Genomic DNA, 13356 nt, shown 5'->3' with positions numbered 1-13356 from the left:
CAATCTCAGGTACTGTGCTGCCGGAGTAACCGTGCCCACCCCGCGAATTTCATAGAATTCGCGAAACCACTATAGATTGTTAGCAATTCGAACTATATCAAACCAACCAACGCGTTTCCAATACCGCAAACCATGTCGTCGTACTCCTAGCGGTATAGACGGTCCTAGGTGTTGTTTTAGCGTTCTAATAGCACTATTATCGGGTTAGAAATACGCGCAGCTAACCCGCTAGCAAATACCTCCTAATCAGATTACTTTTATATAGGATCTATAGGCAGAAGGCTACTCTAATCGCAGTGTCTCTAGGAAGACGCATATTAGTCGCCGCGCTATTAACTCTTTAAGGATTAACATTACATTATTTAGCGAGCCGTACCCGCAATAGGCGAAGAAAGGACCTTCTCGGAAGCTGACTAAGGCGCAAGAACTGCGTATTCTCGAATACCTACGCGATCGACCGACTTCGTACTATTCCGAGACCGTATAGTTCATTTACGACGAGTTTGATATTATCGTATCCGAGACGACCGTAAGCGACATCCTTAAACGCTATAACTTCTCGAAGAAGAAGGCTTAGCGTAAGGCGCTCGAATAGAGCTACGAGTTGCGCGAGAACTAGCGTACGCTATAGAAAGGGATGCTAATAGGTCGTATCTGCTATATCGACGAGTCTAGTTCAAACGAGCGCACTAGATAGCGGAAATATAGCTATTCTGAAGTTAACACTCTTTGTAAAGATATCGGCGGCTCGAAGAGGTTAAAGAGATAGTCTATACTACCTACTATAACAAGTAAGGGTTATCTAGACGATTACCTTATCTACTAAGGCTCTATTAAAGCCGTAGACTTCGAAGACTAGCTAGAGTTGTTTATACTGCCTCGACTAGAAAGGGGTATGTTTCTCGCAATAGACAATACCTCGATACACTACACTCTACGCGTTTAAGACCTATATAATAGCTTTAGCATTTACCTGCGTTACTTGCCGCTATACTTACTAGACTTCAATCCTATCGAGATGTCCTTTAACTCGCTTAAGGTATAGATTAGGCGTAATATAGACCTCGTAAAGGCATACGAGACATTCGGTCTATTCCTTTAATATGCTATAGAACAGGTTGATATAGTATCGTATACGAAAGCGTAGTTTTAGGCCTCTAGGTACCGATATTGATCGAATCTCCGATCAAAATATATCCGGTATTCGTAGGTCTACCTTATATGCTCGGCGGTTCGCTAGACAAGCAAACGCTTACTAATTTGTTAGACAAAGTCGTGCTAAGACGAACCCTCTGTTATCGTATACTGATTTCGACTACCGCCGGCGTAGTATTAAGGAGATCTCGTCGCCTTAAACTCGATCGGCTTCCGCTCGGCTTCGCTCGGCTTTGCTTAGAGTTAGTGAAGCCGTATCCCCTTTAGCATTTCTAGCTTGCATACAACTATTAGAACACAACAACAATATATGATATTTATTATACAATAATTATTTCTCGACAGTATACGTATATAATAAGGCTATCTCTTTTTTTCAGTATTTTTCTACGGTGTAGTATTGTATAGAAACTCTATAAATCTCAAAGCCGTCCATCCTTTATATACTTCCGCCCCGCTTAGCGGAAATACTCCTATTGCCCTTCTTTAAAGCCTAGTTTATACTACTTTCCTTCTGTTATACCGATATATCTTAACAACCTAAGCTCCCGGTCCTTAAACACTCGCTCTATATACTCTAGGTCTTCTAATCGATGGCTCTAATATATCCTTTAACGTAGCTAGGCAAAGAACTCGTAGATTTAGTCTACTAGGTCTACCTATTCTGCTTCCGGTTATAAGCTACGTAGTAGACTCGAAGGCAACTGTTCCTTTACTATCGTAGAGCTAGGTATATAGTTATTTACCGTTACGCCGCCGCTATTAAATCCACTATTAGCCTTTGCGCTCTTCGCACTTTAAGCGAATAGATTGCGAGCCGAGTTGCTTATATAGCGCTACTTATAGCGCTATATCTTATTAACAAGTAAAGAGCCTAGATCTATAATAGTTAGGTCGCCTCTCGCTATTCTAGCCGCCTACGCTATAGCTATCTCTTTATAGATTAAGTAGTGAGAAGTATCTAGGTTAGAGCTATTATAATAGCAATACTAACCGTACTAGTTATAGGTTGTCTTCTTGTACGCCTATACGCGCTTTATTATCTCTCGATAGTCGCTATTATCTTCCTTACGAAGCTCCTCAATTGTTAGCGTTTGCCGTAGATTGCTAGCTTCTTCTTCTAACTCGAGACGACGCTGCCGACGCACTTTATCTAACTGCCGCTAAGTCGCAGTCACTCTCTAAGAGCCGCCTAGAGTTAGTCGCTATTGCTACTGTCTCGCTCGCTACTGTATAGGCGTCTATAGCGGCTTTAGATCAATCACTATTATATCTAGAAGCATAGTAAGGCCTTGCTTATTAGTACTATACTAATCGTCGAGTTGATCTAGAATAGCGAGCTAGGCCGAGTCTTATTCTCGTTTATCGCTACCGATACTTATCGAGAAGATATCTCGCTATCGAAGACTATTATGCGAGCACTTAACGATAATCTCTCGATAGTCGTACTTATCTTCCTTGCTACTATACTACTTATCGTACACTTCGAGGAAGTTACGCTAGGGCTCGAAGCTAGATACTCGCCGTACGCGTAGTTAACAATCTCTACGTAGGCGTTCTTTACCGTAGGATATATATACTAGCGCGCGGAAGTTATACTCAATCTCGGCTTCTTACTGCGCTTTAGCGTCCTTATTATCTTTATTAACCCTCTCTTTATTATCGGCTCTAGGAGGTACGACTTCTTCTATTTCGTCGTCTTCTATAGGCGCTTCTTCTTAACCCTCCGGATAACCGCTAGCTTCTAGCAATTAGTCGTCTATTTGCGACTGCTAATCGATAGTAGGCTCCTTGCTATTCCGCCGCTTCTTTAAGGTACTCGCTACGGCGCGTTTACGCTTCTTCGGGTTAGCAGCAGACTACGCTTCTGCTATTATAGCGGCGGACTCTACGGCCTCTTTAGCCTTACGAGACGCGTTGGGTTTACGGCGGGGAGGCATTGTTTAGTTATTAGTACTAAATCGACGGCAGGCTCGAGAAATGCCTCCTTCTTAACCCTACGCGTTACTACTAGAGCGAGAAGTGCGAGAAGTATAGCTAGAATGGCATTCAATTCGGCTTTACTAACAAATTACTAGGAGACGCGAATCGCGCGGCATACGTGGGGTAGGCACGGTTACTCCGGCACGGTAATAGTCCCGGTGTTCGGTGGAGGCTGACAGCTGACAGCTGTGACGTCGCCCAAGCGAAAGGCTGAATCCTTTGAACCGCTTTTGTCCCAGAACGAATACGAAAGCTCAGCTTCAATAGTTATGGTACCCAGATAAAAGGTATATAGATGAAGTGGATTCCTTTGTCGTCGAGATGCTGTCCAGAACAGGTTCAGACTTCTTTGTGTACAATCCCGACATAACAGGCTCCAACAAGAAATACACGCAAGATGGCCGACGCCAGCATTGATAACATGCGCGATTCCAGCCCCCATGCCACGAACGAACCAATTTTGAAAGTCGATTTCTCCTGGAAGAAGTTCAAGACCAGAATGAGCGATGCAGCGACAGACCAGCAAGTCTATATCGTTGACTGCCATCTCAAGAAGCCATACCTCGAATTCAAGTATGCGGACTCTGGCGAAATATTTGGCATCGGAAACATTCATACTTTCAAGATCCACGCCGATGCGGAAGTCAATGGCCAGGCCATACAGATTCGAGCCAACAAGCGTTGGATCACAGAATACACCCATCTCAGCCATGCGTACCCCAGCGCTACCGGAGACCCAGTGACACTGAAATGGAGGACATCCTGGTCGATGAAGAATTGGGACTTCATCTGCTTGGGGCCTGAACAAGAACCAATCGCGAGATTTTCAAGCAATATCTGGGCAGTGACCAAGGTTGGCAAGTTTGAATTCATGGGCAGCCCAAGCAAAGCGCTGAAGGAGGAGATCCTTGTGACCGGATTTACTTTGTACTATTGCATGATTTACCGAGCGAACAGCTTGCCGGCCTTCTTTGGCGCCTTCTTTGCAAGCACTGGCCCAGTGAAGGAAGAGGAGGCTCTCTCAAAGCAACAACAGGAGACCGAGTTGCAGAGGATGTCTGTGTCAGCAGACAAGACCAAGGTGGCGTAGAGATCGCGGGTCCATTTCGATCATGGTTGCTGTTGTAGATATCCGGGGTTTCGTCAGTCACACTTCACCCCGCGGTCGCGGGGATTCAAACTATACGTAAAATCGCACTTTCTTAGTAGGCTACACGTAAATCTCGATATAATCGTACATTCCAGTCCTATTCGGATATCTAGGTAGGTGCAGTAAGGAACCGCGAGTCCAAATATTATATATATAGCCTTGTCCGAGTGTGTAGTAGCTATAGACCTCACTGCCGCCGTTTTCTTATATAATCCTTAGCAGGCGCGTCCACCTTATTCCAAGGCGCGTACCGCGCAATAGAGGCTAAATCGGGCTATCGGCTAAGAAGGTCAGTATTCGCGTACTCTGTAAGGCCGAGAAGAGAGGTCCTACGGTCGTAATTTGGTTACTAATATACCGGAAATCTACTGTTTCTTGTCTCTTATTCTACTTATGTTTAGTCTCCTATTATATATGCTCTACAACATTGCTGTCGTCGAGTTTTACGTATAGCCTACTAAGAAAGTGCGATTTTACGTATAGTTTAAATCCCCGAGCGCGGGCGAGGGGTGAAGTGGGCTGACGCAACCCCGGATACCCACTAGCTTTGCTTCAATGCAATTCGGCATTTCGTCTTCCATGATGAATTCCCATCCTCACTGCGGCGATCCTCTGAGTCCGTATCAATGGCCTTCCTAAGTGCACACCTGACGAATGTATCATCTCTTGTTATCAGCTTGCGATCGCGCCAGGTTCAAGGCACGTCGCTGTCAGCCGCATGTATGAAGAACGTTGTCGGAGGGCACGCGTGGCATCATTGTAGGTTTGGTCTCGCATTTCTTGCGGCAGGCAGAGGACGGGACCAGTAGACGCTGTATCGTTACTGGATGCGGCGAAGGCAGTTGTGGTTTCGAATCGGAACAGTGTTGGGAGGGGAGGATCAGAACACGGAGGAAGCAGAAGCAGGCCAGACCTCCACTCCCGAGTCAGCTGACTCAGCTCCCGACCAATGTCTCCAGCAGCTGCTACTTATGCTTGTTGGCGAAGACACAAAGTTACCTTGTTCGAGCGGAGCGACAGACCAATAGGCACCTGGAGCAACTCGAGGAGAGCTGGAGTGGCGCTCAAGAACAAATCAGATCAGTGCCAATAACGTACGCGTGCGTATAGTTGGTGGTAGCAGTAATGGTGGTATACAGGCAAAAGATGCGCCCGCAAAACTGACCGAGCCCTCTGATTGGTCTAAAATCGAATCCGAGTCACGTGCCCTTCAACCTTAGGCTATACTTTCACACAACAACAAAGGCAACAAAGGTAACACCACAATACGCCAATACCACTACTATCCCCCTAATATAATGTTGAAGCGTAAACGCTTTTAGTTTTAGCGCTAGTCTGATATTGTTCTTAAGCGCTACTCCGTCGCTCCGCTCGATTAGGACAAGCACCATAGGGCTTGAACGATACTTTGTGATCCCTAGTCGTGAAAGGCTACCATGCCACTGCCGAGACGAAGGGACCCAGGCGCGGTCGAGACACACGAGCGGAGAAGTGACGTCGATGAAGGTCACGAACTCAACTTGAGATGCTACCTTAAATCATTATTGTGAACCGGAGGAACTAACGTGTAGTTTCTGTCGTCGAATCCATATTGGCAATCTGATTTGAACAGTAACGCGCACGACAGTAAAGACACAATGCGGTTCTCAATCCTATCCTTGGTGGCCATTGGCCTGCGGTACATCAATGCTCAGACGTACACTGGCCCAGAAGACTCTCGCATCGAAACAGCATTGACTCTGGATGTACCCACCAACGGAGTCAGTACAACTCCATCTGGACGATTATTCCTTGTCCTGTCTCGAGTAGATGGTTCCAAAGGTCCCCAAGTAGTGGAATACAATCGCACCACAAGCACAATGACAGCTTACCCGAACGAAGAATGGAACTCCTATGCCGATGGGAAAGATCCTGGCAGCCATCTCGTACGTATCAATAGTCAACGGATAGGTCCGGATGGAAAGCTCTACTTAGTCGATGTCGGCTCGCCATCCTTCGGAGAACCAGTCATCTTCCCTCATGGCCCTAAGCTGGTTCAGGTTGATGTTGAGAAGAACGAGGTCTCACGGATCTTTTGGATGGCCAACGCCACACGGTACAACTCTTTGCTCGATGACGTTCGCTTCAACCCTGCGACTGGGAAGGCATACCTCACCGATGCGGGAAGCCCAGGGTTGATCGTGCTAGATTTGGCATCTGGCGATTCACGAAGAGTCCTTGAATCCTATCCAGGCATTACTCAAGGCGCGACACCTATGTCAGCCGAAGGTCAATATATTGTCCAATCTGCAAATGGAGAATCACTGTTCATCCATGCCGACCAACTCGAAGTCTCGCCTGACGGGAAATGGCTTTACTTTCAGCCCGCGAATGGCGGAATGTCGAAGATCGAGACAAGTTGGTTGAACCAAGCATTCTACAACACCTCGCTCGCCGGCGATGTCTTGAAATCCTATGTCCAAGTGCATTCCTTGACACCTCCAACTAGTGGCACGGCAATTGATGCCGATGGATGTGTTTATGTTTCTGACACTGACAGTCAGCGCATCATCAAGCTCGATCCTAGCGGGAAGAAGGAATTGGTAGTTCAAGATCCGAGACTGTTGTGGGTTGATGCGATGTGGATTGATTCTGAGAAGAAGTTGTGGATGCCTGCTGCGCAATTGAATCGTGGAATCCCGTTTGGCAATGGCAAGCTCAATATCACTAAGCCGCTGCATACTTTCACGATAGACATCGGTGTTGGGCCTAGTTTGATAGATCATGCATAGGCATGGATCACGAATTATCACGGGGCCGTAATGCATGATTATTGTACTTCATTGCCCCTGCAAGTCTCTCTCATTACTAACATGCGACAATTGAACAATTTCTGATATGCCAACACACGATAGAAAGAATCGCATCAAAGGGCAACGATCTCATTTTATTACGGGCTTGAAAGACCTGTGTGGGTCATATAGCGAAGTCACAACGGCTATCAGTGCCTGTCGTTCTGACCTCGACCTCCGTATGTGAATGTAGTAGGCCTGATAGCGAACCAGACGATTGGTCGCAGCATAGAGAGACAGTAATGATCTCCATCACCTTCAACGTACAGTAGCGAGTTCCAAAAGCTTAGGCGGGCTGAGTCAAGTTGTTTCATTCATGCGTGAATCTAACTGAGCACGTGCCCCAGTCGACCTTTCATCGGAAGTCAACCAGGTATGCCTGTCACCACCACTTGAGGCACACCTTGTGATCCTCGTATCGACCATCATCGTGCAATGCTTTTCCAAACCACCTTCATCCGCTTCCGAATCCTCTCTTAAGCCACAATATGTCTAAGCACGGGACATGACACCCCAGGCACGGATCTTGTTGTCGGTGTAACCAGCGAACAGAGTCTGGCCATCAGCAGACCAGGCGAGAGAGATACACTCCGGCTCGCGGGCCTTGCCACCACCCTCGAGGAACTCTGGGCGGAGCTCGTCAACCTTGCTCTTCTTCTCGAGATCGAAGATGACGATCTGCTTGGCAGTGGCAGCGCACAGCCAGTAGCGGTTTGGCGAGAAGACAAGGGCGTGGATCTCGTCACCGGCAGAGAGGGAGTAGAGGTGCTTGGACTCGTTCAGGTCCCAGAGCATGGTGGTACCATCCTTGCCACCGGAGGCGCAGAGAGAGCCATCTGGTGAAATGGTGACGGTGTTGATGTAGCCAGTGTGGCCGATGTGGTCGGTCTGAAGGCGGCAGGTGGATAGTTCCCAAACCTGGTACAACAAAGTCAGCAAAATTTCCGGGCTTGCTGCTCCATACGTCGAAGATATCGCAATGACGACAGATCAGTGCGCCGGTGAAGGCAAAGTATGTTTCATAGCCCTTGGGCTCTAAAGTAGCAAATACTTGAAATAGCATCATGTGAAGACTGGAAGAAGCGAGGGATTGTACTGACCTTGACGAACTTGTCCCAACCAGCAGAGACGATGACTGGGTTCTGTGGGTTTGGCGAGAAGCGCACACAGGAGACCCACTCGGTGTGGCCCTTGTCGGTGATGGTGTACTTGCAGTCACCGAGAGTGTTCCACAGCTTAATGGTGCGGTCGCGCGAGCCGGAGACGATCTGACGGTTGTCGGCGGAGAAAGAGACGGAGAGGACGTCGTTGTTATGTCCAACGAAGCGGCGGGTGGTCTGGCCGGTAGAGAGCTCCCACAGGCGCAGAGTCTTGTCCCAAGAGGAGGACAGAGCGTAGGCGCCGTCAGAGGAGATGACACAGTCGGAGACGATGTGCGAGTGGCCGTGGAGCGAGCGCTTGGGGTAGCCGTAGCTGGTCTCGTCGCGGGTGAGGTTCCAAATGATCAGGGACTTGTCACGCGAACCAGAGAGGAGCATGTTGGGGCTGCCAATGCCTGTCAGTCAAAGTGCGGAAGAATGGCATACGACTGGTTTTCTCACTTCTCGAGCGAGGTAGCCAAGCTGGTGACCCAGCCGGAGTGGCCCTCAAGGGTGCCGCGGAGGACGAGCTGCTCTGCCATGACTGCGGTGGTGGTGGGAAGTGAGTGTGTTGGTGGTGATGAGATGCACTTGGTGATTGTGATGGTCGCCAGAAGTTCGCTAGGTAATTTGGGAGGTGCTTTCCGCGCACAGACGTGCCTTGAAAGCTTGGCGACGGCCAGTCCCGTTCGCGCCGCGGGAGAGCATTCAAGGAGTCCTCTTAGATGTTAGGAAATTTAGCGTACCACTGTTTCAATCAGTGGTTACCTTCCGGAGGGCGTTATCCACTGAGTCAGTAGTGTTGGCCTAGTATTTGACGGTGCTTATCCTCTTCTAGTACCGTAATAACCTTCTCGGTTATACTACTAGTTCTAACCGTATCTTTAGTACCTCCGCGGCTCTACGTAAGTGCATTCTTATTATATAAACTAGGCTCTTTCTAATAGCTATAATAGCACTAATAGCTTAGTCTTATAGCTCTTCTTATCGTTATAATATACCGCCTATCTTATCTAAACTAGTACCGCCGCCGTCGTTTAGGCCTAACTGTATACTATATAATATAATCGATATTCGAGAGTAGCTATTTAACGTACCTTCGTATAGATTAATATACGAAGGGGACCGATTTAAGGTATTAAAGGTATATATAAGTAACGTATATAAGGAGTCGAGGTCGCTAAGAACAAAGGACTAGCTAGAATAGCGCTCGTATTAGTATTATCGTTATAGGCGCGATTAGTAGCGAAATAGGTCGCTTCTAGGTAGTATTCGTAAGGTTAAATATAATAAGAAGCCGTATAATGCTACGATAGTCGTTATATCGCATTACCGGAAGAGGGAGGCTTAACTATATTAGGTTAGTGTCCGCTAGTATAGAAGCGACCTTTCTATAGTTAGGGATAACTTATATTGCTACGACCTAAGGTATATAGATATTCGGTCGTCTAATAACGCTTTAAAGGTGTTTCTCGAGGAACTAATAGAACAGCGCTAAATAAACGTTGCTAAGGTCCTAGATTATATTAGAAGTAGTCTATTAAAGGACGAGTTTAGTAAGATAGGTAGATAGTATATAAAGGCCGGTACTGTCGCTTAGTCGAAGATTAAACCTAACTAGAAGAAGGTACGTACTAATAACCGTAGAAATGCGAGTATTTAACTAGACGACCTTCCTACCGCTCTATAAGGCCTCTATAACGACCTCGATAGCAAACAGCTCCGATATTAGCTAATTAAGAAGAAGCTAAAGGGCAAGGTAGAGCGTAGCATTGTCTTCTAGACCGAGTAGCAGCGACAGTTGTTAAATACTAAGGCAGGTAATATAAGTATTACTATAAGTTAGAAGGCAGGCGCATAACTAAGCTTCTAAGGCTTGCGTTCTACAGTTCTAACTACTAACTTTAAAAATTCAAAATATTACTAACTTATATGCTATATAGTTGTTCTTGCTAGACGCAACTTATAAGACTACGGACCTTAGCTAGAACCTTTTTACTATACATATTCGCAATAGTTTAGAGTGTTAGTTGCTAGTAGGATACCTATTGCTAGAATCTTAGAAAGCTAAGCTAGTAGAAGCCGGTCTTCGAGTTATAAAGAATTGGTTACTATACTAGTATCCTATAGCCGCTATTATCGACGACTCGGCCTCCGAACAGGCGGCAATTAACCTGTCTTAAAAGGATAGACATATACTTATTTACCTCTACTAGCGGTACGTTAAAGAGACCTTTCTTCGCTCGTTCCTAGAGGCCTAATTTCTAGAGATCGTTAAGCGCTTTTACTACTTAATCTACTACGTACGTAGCTCCGCCGAGGTTACTAACGATATAGCATAGATACAAGAGTAGTTAAGAGAATAGAAACCGGTAGAATAGGAAAAGAAAATCGCCTATATACGTAATAATTAGAATAGGATATCCTCTCGGAAATAGGCAACCTAGGCAAGGCTTTACAGTCTATTATTGCTGCAAATACGGACTACTTCGCCTCTCGAGGGCTATTACTATGCTATTAAGTATGACCGCAATAAGCGCAACCTCGTGTTCTATAGCCTATATAGTACAATTATCGAGGTTCTAAAGGTAGACGACAGGCAGGCTTATAAGGTACAATTAGCTAGCTATAGGGTTGGCAAACGTATACAATATTAGTATAAGAAGCGCCTTCCGTGCTTCGAGAGTCTACAACCGCCGGCGGCTTAAGATCGCCTTCGAGAACAGGTCGATATTACTATTAAATTCGAGGCTAAGGCGGCACCTATATATAAGGGCACCCTACGCAGTTATAACTAGATAACTCCGGCTCGCTGCAACTGCCTTACCTAGTTTCAATATCGCCTGCCTTACTATTATATTCTTCGAGACTACTTATTTAATAGACTCGAGATTAGTAATATATAGTAGCGGCGGTATATCGACCTGTTTGTAGGGCTTAACGCCCTACTTGCTAATCTATATTAGCGTAAACTCGACACTTAACAGCTTATATTCGAAGGCTATATAGAAGACGCTGTTTCCTTAGTATAAACACCCTAATTACGAGACCTTCGAGGCCACTTTAAAGAAGCGGTAGAAACACTAAATTTAAAGTATTAGCGGATAAAGGACGACCCTTCTATCGACGGCTCTATAAAGGACTTATTCTACGCCTTCTACGTACAGAAGGTTAAAGACTTCTCGGACAGTTGCTACGTACTAGATATTAATTAGTTTATCGCTAATCCTTAAGAGGTCTGCTTTATAGGTAAGACCGAGCGATAATAGACAACTTAACTACCTTCTAAACTAGCGATACTAACTCGCTCTCGACTGCTACTAACTATACCGGAAACGCATTACGTCTACGCTAATATAACCCTCCGACCGTTACCTTTAAAACGGCGTATTTAGTCGTTACCTATTCGACAACCTGTATTCTTATTACCTCCGCTAGGTAACCTTACTCCGAGGCTACTTCCGCGCCTTCCGCTACTACTAGAAACGATCTTCTTAGATACACCTACACGCCGCGAGACTATTCTATAGATATAGTCCTTATAGCCGCTCGATTTAGGCGATATTAAAGAGGTAGATTTAATAGAAGAATAAATAACACTACTAGTACGCAGTCTACCTACGCCGCTAGGTACTACCTATTTAACTAACTACTAGCATTAGGGTAAGCTATTATAGGACTTTATATACAGTATTCGCGAGATTAACGGTATTACCGTAGACGACCGTTGCTTTACCGATTCCGGCCTCTCGTACTTTAAAGAGCTTCTTATCTTCTATAATATAGATAACGATACTATAGAGTCGATAATAAGCTATATCCGAGACGACGATTGCGAACGAGCGGCTAGGCGACTAACTAGCTAGACAATAGACGACTTAGAAGACGACGCCGCTAATAACCTACCTAGCGACGAGCGAATTAGACGAGAGATAAGAGGTATAAGGATATACAGTAACCGCTAGTTAACAGCTAGTAAGCTAGCAATAACTCGTAGGCCGCGCACTAAACAAGAATAATAATAGCGAGGTCGACGAGATAGCAATTAGCGTAGATAGGCCTTCCGCTATAGCCGTAGAAGGCGCTAAAGGCAAGGCAATTCTATAGCAATAACAGGCCTTCCGCTATAGCCGTAGAAGGCGCTAAAGGCAAGGCAATTCTATAGCAACAATAATGTATTCAATCTTAGTCTATATAATAGTCTATAATAGTTACTTCTACTACAAAAGCGCCGCTTCTATAATAGTTAAATAGCCGCTTTAGTAATAGGCTCGAGAAAGGCGCCCTTCTTAACCTAATTCGTTACTACCGCCGAGTAGTTCTAAACGCTACAAAATAGGAGGATTGCGGGAGCTTATTGCTAGTAATTACTAGCGGAACGGCTGTTCTACTCCTCTAAATTAGCTTTTACTAAAACTCCTAATATGCACGATAAATCTATTTAAGCCTTAACCTTATCCGCTCCTACCTCCTTTTAGGCGCCCCGCTTATAGGCTGCTTAGACCTGCCAACTCGTGTCTCTTCCTTCTACTATAGCGACTGCCTTTATATCAATTGTTACATTATAAGGCACTACCTATACTATATCTGTATTAGCGGTCTAAGCGAAGCCTATAGCGGAGCGCCTAAAACTAAACTATTCGTCCTCTATATAATCGCCCGTAGGATTTTAGCACTTTTTAATATATAGGATAATAACTAAATTAGACGAAGACAAACGTAGAAAAAGGGTCCTGCGCCTTAATAAGAAGATAATATATTCCTATACTAAGTATTCGCTAATCTAGGAACTATAGGCTCTATCTTCTATATACTAAGGCTAGTTATCTATATAATCTATAAGAAATCCTAGATTTTCCGCGGCTCGAAGGCTAAGAGTATAAGAAGGGTTATATTAGCAGGTAGATAGGGTAGTAGTAGGTATAGGTAGTATTCGATAAGGATCTAGAAAGAGAGGGAGGAAGGTAGGAGAGTTAGCCTATTACTAAGCGCTAAGCCCTACCTAAGGTATTAAGACCCTAGCTTTACTCGAGCCTAGTTATATACTAATTACGTATAACCTCTTTAGTCCTAATATACGCTTCTCTTCTAAAGGCCG

At 45.4% G+C, this 13356-nt stretch overlaps 4 protein-coding genes across 4 annotated transcripts; 2 read left to right on the top strand and 2 right to left on the bottom strand.

Moving 5' to 3' along the window:
• Positions 1 to 3271: 3271 nt before the first annotated feature.
• Positions 3272 to 3506, bottom strand: MYCFIDRAFT_174377 (uncharacterized protein; the record flags this gene model as incomplete). Its single annotated transcript, XM_007928058.1, has 2 exons — positions 3272 to 3446; positions 3484 to 3506. 2 exons carry the CDS (start codon positions 3504 to 3506, stop codon positions 3272 to 3274), a joined length of 198 nt encoding a protein of 65 aa, XP_007926249.1.
• Positions 3507 to 3559: 53 nt separating this feature from the next.
• MYCFIDRAFT_35828 (uncharacterized protein) lies at positions 3560 to 4228 on the top strand (the record flags this gene model as incomplete). Its single annotated transcript, XM_007927528.1, has 1 exon — positions 3560 to 4228. The coding sequence occupies one exon, from the start codon at positions 3560 to 3562 to the stop codon at positions 4226 to 4228; it is 669 nt and encodes a 222-aa protein (XP_007925719.1).
• Positions 4229 to 5925: 1697 nt separating this feature from the next.
• Positions 5926 to 7059, top strand: MYCFIDRAFT_80443 (uncharacterized protein; the record flags this gene model as incomplete). Its single annotated transcript, XM_007927794.1, has 1 exon — positions 5926 to 7059. The coding sequence occupies one exon, from the start codon at positions 5926 to 5928 to the stop codon at positions 7057 to 7059; it is 1134 nt and encodes a 377-aa protein (XP_007925985.1).
• Positions 7060 to 7407: 348 nt separating this feature from the next.
• On the bottom strand, positions 7408 to 8852 carry MYCFIDRAFT_58272 (G protein beta subunit). The gene is made up of 3 exons (XM_007927698.1): positions 8721 to 8852; positions 8220 to 8664; positions 7408 to 8037 (listed from the first exon to the last, which is right to left on the bottom strand). Exons 1-3 carry the CDS (start codon positions 8798 to 8800, stop codon positions 7612 to 7614), a joined length of 951 nt encoding a protein of 316 aa, XP_007925889.1. The 5' UTR covers positions 8801 to 8852; the 3' UTR covers positions 7408 to 7611.
• Between the last annotated feature and the right edge of the window lie 4504 nt (positions 8853 to 13356).

This window comes from Pseudocercospora fijiensis (genome assembly GCF_000340215.1).
Source record: "Pseudocercospora fijiensis CIRAD86 unplaced genomic scaffold MYCFIscaffold_4, whole genome shotgun sequence".
NCBI classification, from domain to species: Eukaryota; Fungi; Ascomycota; class Dothideomycetes; order Mycosphaerellales; family Mycosphaerellaceae; genus Pseudocercospora; species Pseudocercospora fijiensis.
The sequence above is the reverse complement of the archived record's forward strand: the minus strand, read 5'-3'. Positions and strand labels throughout refer to the sequence as shown.

Excerpts from the sequence above, each read along its gene's own strand:
- MYCFIDRAFT_58272 (XM_007927698.1), bottom strand. The coding sequence starts at position 8,800 with ATGGCAGAGCAGCTCGTCCTCCGCGGCACCCTTGAGGGCCACTCCGGC. Across the intron at positions 8,665-8,720 it reads TTGGCTACCTCGCTCGAGAA|CCCCAACATGCTCCTCTCTG; the intron begins GTGAGAAAACCA and ends AGGCATTGGCAG. Across the intron at positions 8,038-8,219 it reads GTTGGGACAAGTTCGTCAAG|GTTTGGGAACTATCCACCTG; the intron begins GTCAGTACAATC and ends TTGTTGTACCAG.